The 8,952-nt window shown below is 44.5% G+C and overlaps 1 protein-coding gene across 1 annotated transcript; it reads left to right on the forward strand.

Annotated features, from left to right (window-relative positions):
• The first annotated feature begins 542 nt into the window (after window positions 1-542).
• On the forward strand, window positions 543-7,099 carry LOC110499137 (charged multivesicular body protein 2a). The gene is made up of 6 exons (XM_021576064.2): window positions 543-700; window positions 1,230-1,397; window positions 1,516-1,695; window positions 1,884-2,014; window positions 6,598-6,659; window positions 6,812-7,099. The coding sequence occupies exons 2-6, from the start codon at window positions 1,230-1,232 to the stop codon at window positions 6,931-6,933; spliced, it is 663 nt and encodes a 220-aa protein (XP_021431739.1). The 5' UTR covers window positions 543-700; the 3' UTR covers window positions 6,934-7,099.
• The last annotated feature ends 1,853 nt before the right edge of the window (window positions 7,100-8,952 follow it).

Genomic DNA, 8,952 nt, shown 5'->3' on the forward strand with positions numbered 1-8,952 from the left:
GATCTGGGCTGCGCAGCGGATCACCTATGTGGAGGAGGTGAAGAGAGTCAAAGGGGCAAGAGGCAACAGTGTTGAAGATATGGTGGTGGATACATTGCAACCAGTTGCTAGTGTTTTAAGTCAATCGGGTGATCTGGATACACTCATTATGAAGAAGGTGGATTTTGTGGCATTTAGAGCCATAGTGATTAATTGTGTCTAAGAAGTCCAATAAGCGGGATATCATTATATCTGCAGCTGATACGTTTTGGGGGCTCCAAGACTTTACAGCAGAAGCACTACAATGACATTTGTCGCTAGGAAATGTCCCGCCCTCACAGGAGGCTTCTGAGCCTGTGTTGGGACCTGCTTTTTTTTTTTTTTTACAGAAAAGCAGGTTGATTTTGTTTAGTTCACTTATTTTTGTTTGGTAGTTTGCATGATATTTAATTTATATATTTTTACCTAAAATGTTTTCCTTTTTTGGGATACTTATTTATCCACCAGCACAGTAAGTGGCGGAATGCACATTTAATTGTTGCGAACGCCATTATGCCATAGAAGAAGAATCAAATCAAGAAGAAGAAGTAGGAGAAGGATTAGGAGTAGGACGGAAGTGAAGCTAACTTTCTGCGGAAGTCCATAAAAGAAAACAAATCCATCTATCTGTGCAAATAGGGAGTCTGTTTCCGATTTAAAACCGGTGAAGACCTCTCAAACGGTAGCTATTTTCCATAACAGTAGTCATTATCGCGACTTAAACAGCCCCGCCACGAAATACTTCATACACTGTAACATAAAATTGAATAATAACTAGCTTGTTACTATGACTCAACTTCGTAGTTAGCTACCTAGCAGCTAATGTTAGCTACTAACGTTAAACTAACAAGGAAGCAAGCATACCTAGCTAGCTAGCTAATAGTTTAAAAGTCTACATAATCAAGCCCATTTAGCTATGCATAGTAGGCCTGTTTATTGAATTCTGGGAATTTGATAAATCACGTAAACGATGCTTGTTAAAAAGTCCAGCTAGCTACAGTAAATGGATCAGATAAGGAGTTATCCTACACTAATTCATGTTTAATGTAGCCATCTTACAAATGAAACGTACAGAAAATTAGTGCCTGTTTAGTGGGAAAACGGACACATTGTAAATTCTAAGTAATAATGACTGACAAGAAAGAGGTGGATTTGGATGATATGTGTAGCCTAATTATTTCCTGATTTTCTTTCCCAATTTTGTACATTAGATGGAGTTCCTGTTTGGGAAGAGGAAGACCCCAGAGGAGATGCTGAGGCAGAACCAGAGGGCACTGAATCGAGCCATGAGAGATCTGGACAGAGAGCGACAAAGACTGGAGCAGCAGGAGAAGAAAATAATAGCTGACATTAAGAAAATGGCCAAACAAGGACAAATGGTGAGAGAATGAGGACAAATATACGGGGCTGTTTAAAAGGGAAAAAGACTTCACGCCTTTATGTAAATTGTCATGCATAATTTTCAATTGTTTCACACTTATCCACACACCATTCTAGGATGCTGTCAAGATCATGGCGAAGGACTTGGTTCGCACAAGGCACTATGTGAAGAAATTTATTATGATGAGGGCAAATATCCAGGCAGTCAGTCTGAAAATCCAGACTCTCAAGTCAAACAACAGCATGGCACAGGCAATGAAAGGAGTCACCAAAGCCATGGCTACCATGAACAGACAGGTGTGTATCTTTTCATTGTTTCATGATTCCTGTTAAAAACACGATTCAATTCTGTATCGAGAGAACTTGCCAGTAGAACTGTAACACACTTAAAAAGCCTCAAACTTTTGTAGTCATTTTTGTTACCGGTTGAATTGTGCCCATACATTCCATTGGCTCACAACATAACGTCCACTTCCCCTACACAGATGAAGTTGCCACAGATTCAGAAGATCATGATGGAGTTTGAACGACAGAGTGAGATCATGGACATGAAAGAGGAGATGATGAATGATGCCATAGATGATGCCATGGGTGATGAGGATGATGAAGAAGAGAGGTAGGGGGTTCATGACAGAAATTCCAGCCAAATCCTTTAAAGGATAGGTACACTTTAAATGTCATGTCATAGAAGTGTCCAGACCTTTTTTTTGCGATTTCACTTGGTTTTGAGAAACTTATCCCACCGGCGATAGACTTCCTAATTGTTCCGGTTTTCTTCCGTCGAAGGAGAGGTGGACCAAAATGCAGCGTGGTTATTTGTAAACATATTTAATAAAGATGAAAAACGAACAATACAAAAAAAATAAACGCAACATTAAAACCTAAACAGCCTTATCTGGTGCAAACAAACACTGAGACAGGAACAGTCACCCACCAAACACTCAAAGAATATGGCTGCCTAAATATGGTTCCCAATCAGAGACAACGATAAACACCTGCCTCTGATTGAGAACCACTCCAGGCAACCATAGACTTTTCTAGACAACCCTACTAACCACAATCCCATTACCTACAACAAACCCCTAGACAAAACACACCACATAAAATAACCCATGTCACACCCTGGCCTGACCAAAATAATAAAGAAAACACAAAATACTAAGACCAGGGCGTGACAGAACCCCCACCCCCAAGGTGCGGACTCCCGGCCGCACACCTAAACCCATAGGGGAGGGTCCGGGTGGGCGTCTGTCCACGGTGGCGGCTCCGGCACGGGACGTGGACCCCACTTCAACAAAGTCTTAGTCCGCTTAATACGAGTCCTTAGATATGCGACCCTCGCCAAGGGCCCCACTGGACTGAGGGGCAGCTCGGGACTGAGGGGCAGCTCGGGACTGAGGGGCAGCTTGGGACTGAGGGGCAGCTCGGGACTGAGGGGCAGCTCGGGACTGAGGGGAAGCTCGGGACTGAGGGGAAGCTCAGGCAGATCCTGGCTGGCTGGCGGTTCTGGCAGATCCTGGCTGGCTGGCGGTTCTGGCAGATCCTGGCTGACTGGCGGTTCCGGCAAATCCTGGCTGACTGGGGGATCCTGGCTGACTGGCGGATCCTGGCTGAATGGCGGATCCTGGCTGAATGGCGGATCCTGGCTGACTGGCAGATCTGGAAGATCCTGGCTGACTGGCGGATACTGGCAGCTCTGGCTGCTCCATGCAGACTGGCGGCTCTGGCTGCTCCATGCAGACTGGCGGCTCTGGCTGCTCCATGCAGACTGGCGGCTCTGGCTGCTCCATGCTGACTGGCGGCTCTGGCTGCTCCATGCTGACTGGCGGCTCTGGCTGCTCCATGCAGACTGGCGGATCTGGCTGCTCCATGCAGACTGGCGGATCTGGCTGCTCCATGCAGACTGGCGGATCTGGCTGCTCCATGCAGACTGGCGGATCTGGCTGCTCCATGCTGACTGGCGGCTCTGGCTGCTCCATGCAGACTGGCGGATCTGGCTGCTCCATGCAGACTGGCGGATCTGGCTGCTCCATGCAGACTGGCGGATCTGGCTGCTCCATGCTGACTGGCGGCTCTGGCTGCTCCATGCAGACTGGCGGATCTGGCTGCTCCATGCAGACTGGCGGATCTGGCTGCTCCATGCAGACTGGCGGATCTGGCTGCTCCATGCAGACTGGCGGCTCTGGCTGCTCCATGCAGACTGGCGGCTCTGGCTGCTCCATGCAGACTGGCGGCTCCATGCAGACTGGCGGCTCTGGCGGCTCCTTGCAGACTGGCGGCTCCCTGCAGACTGGCAGCTCTGGCGGCTCCTTGCAGACTGACAGCTCTGGCTGCTCCTTGCAGACTGGCAGCTCTGACAGCGCTGGACACTCCGGCAGCGCTGTAGAGGAGGAAGGCTCTGACAGCACTGGACAGGCGGGAGACTCCGGCAGCGCTGGAGAGGAGGAAGGCTCTGGCAGCGCTGGACAGGCGAAGCGCACTGAAGGCCTGGTGCGTGGTGCTGGCACTGGTGGTACTGGGCCGAGGACACGCACAGGAAGCCTGGTGCGGGGAGCTACCACGTGGTGCGTGGAGGTGGTACTGGATAGACCGGACCGTGCAGGCGCACTGGAGCTCTTGAGCACCGAGCCTGCCCAATCTTACCTGGTTGAATACTCCCGGTCGCCCTGCCAGTGCGGCGAGGTGGAATAGCCCGCACTGGGCTATGCAGGCGAACCGGGGACACCGTGCGCAAGGCTGGTGCCATGTAAGCCGGCCCAAGGAGACGCACTGGAGACCAGATGCGTAGAGCCGGCTTCATGACACTTGGCTCGATGCTTACTCTAGCCCGACCGATACGAGGAGCTGGTATGTACCGCACCGGGCTATGCACCCGCACTGGAGACACCGTGCGCTCCACAGCATAACACGGTGCCTGCCCGGTCTCTCTAGCCCCCCGGTAAGCACAGGAAGTTGGCGCAGGTCTCCTACCTGGCGTCGACATACTCCCTGTGTGCCACCCCCCAAGAAATGTTTGGGGCTGACTCTCGGGCTTCCAACCGCGTCGCCGTGTTCGTCTCGCCAACTCCATTCTCCTATAACCTTCCTCGCACTGCTCCAGTGAATCCCAGGCGGGCTCCGACACTCTCCCTGGGTTGACCGCCCACCTGTCTATTTTCTCCCAAGTCGTATATTCCATACTTCGCTGCTCCTGCTGCCGCTGCCTGTCATCACGCCGCTTGGTCCTGTTGTGGTGGGTGATTCTGTTACGGTTTTCTTCCGTCGAAGGAGAGGAGGACCAAAATGCAGTGTGGTTATTTCGATACATCTTTAATCAAAGATAAACACGAACAATACAAAAACAATAAACGTAACGTGAAAACCTAAACAGCCTTATCTGGTGCAAACAAACACAGAGACAGGAACAATCACCCACGAAACACTCAAAGAATATGGCTGCCTAAATATGGTTCCCAATCAGAGACAATGATAAACACCTGCCTCTGATTGAGAACCACTCCAGGCAGCCATAGATTATTCTAGACAACCCCACTAACCACAATCCCATGACCTACAAAAACCCCAAGACAAAACACACCACATAAATAACCCATGTCACACCCTGGCCTGAACAAAATAATAAAGAAAACACAAAATACTAAGACCAGGGCGTGACACTAATGCTCATTCTGCAGAGGCACAGATAAAACATGAACCATGAATGTGTCTATTCCACAAGTTACCACCGGTTAAATCTATGACGTTAAAATGCCTATTTACTCTGTTCCATTCGACTGCGCAATCCACTGTCTCGTCAGCCCAGGCAGGGAAGTTATAAACTTGATCTCCACCATAAAAAACATTGAGACATTCTCACATTTCTTTTAGACTAACATTTAGTTTTCAACATCGGAGATTTGTATAAACCTTGGTGTCTGTCTCCGACATTTGCAACATTGTTTCAATATTCAAATTCGGTCTCCAACTGTTCCATAGTAATGAACGTGTCAGGAGTCGGGTCGAGAGAGAGAGGCGGGCAGTTTCTCAGCCTATCGAAATCATGAATTAGCTTTGAATTTGAATTTAAAAAAGGTAACACGAAATTAAGTGCAGCTAGTTTGCAGTCTTTCCAGCTTCAGTTTAAAGTGATCGTGTTAGCTGTGATGTTGGCTAGCTCCTCTAAACAACAATGTCCTGACGAGAGAGCACATTTTCTATGCCAGGCAAAATCGTGCCTCATTAGCTCAGTGTTATGGATGTATCCAAATAAATGTATCTAGAAAACAGCTTAATAAACTTAAACAAATGCAGCTGCTGTTGTTATTCTGTCTGCACTGTTTGACGTGACTGTAAGTTAGCCGTAGTTGGCTAGCAAGCAAGTCATAACGTTGCCAGCCAGTATGGCAATGGAACATTTAGGATGAACGACTGGGTCACGTCCATAGATACAGATCAAAAAGACTGAACGACTGGGTCTCTGGCAACCGAACCAATAAAACGAACGACCAGCCGGCTTGGGTAGCAACCCTAGATTTGTTTCGGGACTATATCTTGTGGAAGGATGAAATAGTATGAATAAATTCATCAAAATAAAGTTTGATTTGAATATGTTGGTAATCTGTTGTATAAAAGTGATAATGCCCGAGAAGCCGGTGTTTGGAGGATATATTGGCACGGTTAACAACACCCGTGCCAATATATCCTCCAAACACTGGCTACCTGGGCATTATCACTTAATTAGAACACTATCAGTATAGTGATGTAAGTCTTTAGATGTTGTACACATGACATTGTGTCATTCCAAACTTTTTTTTTTTATTCCATTTTGAACTCGTGATACTTTTCCGTGTGCACATGCGCCGGCTACATGGAGAAGTTATCATTCTAGTCCAACAAAATGGAAAATAACTATACTGAGAGAATTGTAATTTCTAAAAGGATGTATTTGGATGTTTTTGGAGCCTTTGTTAATGTTTTATCTGTGCATGAAGAAGTCTATTGCGGGTGGGGTAAGTTTCTTAAGACCAAGTGAAATCGCAAAAAAAAATGTAATTTACATCCAAAATACAGATTTGGTTTAAAAAAAATCTAAAAATGAAAACGTTCAATATGAAGACATCGTTATTTGTTAATGTTATTTTAAATTGTACAATTCATATTTTTGGCATACTTATGTTAGCTGGTAAATGTATGGAAACACTAACTCTGTTTTATTTTCAGTGATGCTGTTGTGTCCCAAGTGTTGGACGAGCTGGGTCTCAATCTCTCTGACGAACTCTCAAGTAAGGAATAAAGTGAAGTTATTGTGCTTGCAGTTAGTAAGATTTAAAACTGCATTCACTTCTCTAATATGCTGTAGTAGTGATACAGCTGGTCATCTCTTCATCACGGTTCCTATTGATTGATTTAAATCATTTCCTTCCTGTTAATTTAGATCTGCCATCCACGGGAGGTAGCCTCTCAGTGGCAGGTGGGAAGAAATCTGAACCCCAGCCAGCTCTGGCAGATGCAGATGCTGACCTGGAGGAGAGACTGAATAACCTCAGGAGAGACTGACACAATAGCACTTTGGCTGCCTGGTGTTAATACAGCTAGATGTACTCAGCAACTTAGATTTCTGTATCTATACTGAACAAAAACATAAACGCAACGTGTAAAGTGTTGGTCCCATGTTTCATGAGCTGAAATAAAAGATCCCGGACATTTTCCATACGCACAAAAAGCTTATTTCTCAATTTTGTGCACAAATTAGTTTACATCCCTGTTAGTGTTCCTCCGTTGCGAAGATAATCTATCCACCTGACAGGTGTGGCATATCAAGAAGCTTATTAAACCAGCATGATCATTACACAGGTGCACCTTGTGCCAGGGACAATAAAAAGCCACTTTAAAATGTGCAATTTTGTCACACAATACAATGCCACAGATATCTCAAGATTTGAGGTAGCATACAATTGGCATGCTGACTGCAGGAATGTCCACCACAGCTGTTGCCAGAGAATTGAATGTTAATTTCTCTACCCTAAGCTGCCTACAATGTTGTTTTAGAGAATTTGGCAGTACGTCCAACCGGCCTCACAACTGCAAACCGTGTATGGTGTTGTGTGGGTGAGTGGTTTGCTGACGTCAACGTTGTGAACAGTGCCCCATGGTGGAGTTATGGGGCAGGCATAAGCTACGGACAACAAACGCAGTTGCATTTTATCGATGGCAATTTGAATGCACAAAAATACAGTGACAAGTTCGAGGCCCATTTTTTAAGGTATCTGTGACCAACAGATGCATATCTGTAATCCCAGTCATGTGAAATCCATAGATTCGGGTCTAATGAATTTATTTCAATTGACTGATTTCCTCATATTAACTGCAAATCAGTCAAATCAATAAAATTGTTGCATGCTGCTTTTATATTTTTGTTCAGTATAGATTTCCTTGTGGAAGAGTGGTGGATGAACACTGGAGGATTTCAGTGAGTCCATGTTATTACGGTATATGGCTTTTTGTTTGCAGGTATTGTTATCTTTTATCAATGACTGATCAGAATCATTATCCATACACAATTGTTCTAAAAAAAAAAAAAACATTCTCTTTTAAAGGAAATATTTTAATGAATTGAGTTTGAATACGCCCAAAGGCATGTTATTTTTGCTTCATGGGTAAATTGAACATTATTTAAAGGAACCCAATGTTAGTGAATTTAGACTATTCTAATAAAGTAAACCTTTTGTATATTTGATGTACAAGCATCACTACATTTGTACATTCTTACCTTTCATAGGTGTGCCTAAGAGCATTCACTACACATTGTCAGATATTAACATGATTTCGTAATGGTTTTACGGTTTGTAGTTTCTTGCTTGCTTTTGATTTACTTTGTATAATTATATTTGTGGGAGTTTGTATAACCTAGGTTTAGAATTATTAATGGGACTGCGGAATGGATTAAAAAAAACTCAAGTGTGGTAAAATGTATGTACAATTTGGTTAATTTTCCTCCATGTCAAATGTCCAAAAAGGGGGCACTTACTCAATGGTGCCTGATAGAGCTGAAATAGCCTTTTATCCATAAAAGTGTAGTGATCATGAGTTCCTGATAACATAATATTTATTGAAAGATTGATTGAGGGTGTGGTTTATATTTGTAAGAAATGTCCTACTTTGCCTTTATTCAATAAACATTTTTCACATTTGACAGATGCTGGAGCTAATCGTCTTCCCTCAATACCTAGAAATGTGATAACATTAATTTACATACCCTGCCCGACCCATGTAACGACACAGGGAGCTGGTGTCAGCCAGACTACCCCCCCTTGACCAACAAAATCAATCTCATTATAGCAGTGGTAATTATACACTAAGCTCCCATCGTGTAACCTGCTTGCCCTACATTCTCATTGCTTATATGCCAATGTTGTTCAAACTCTGGTATCCCAATCGTATAATTCAAGGGGTTTTCTAAAAAAATTGTGTTTGCACTCCATTTCACTGACGGATATCTCTCCATTATTAATTACCATTGTCTATCAATCAATTTCAGAGCTTGTTAATCTACAAATCAATAACTGAAGACTAGGC

This window comes from Oncorhynchus mykiss, chromosome 20 (genome assembly GCF_013265735.2).
Source record: "Oncorhynchus mykiss isolate Arlee chromosome 20, USDA_OmykA_1.1, whole genome shotgun sequence".
Lineage (NCBI taxonomy): Eukaryota > Metazoa > Chordata > Actinopteri > Salmoniformes > Salmonidae > Oncorhynchus > Oncorhynchus mykiss.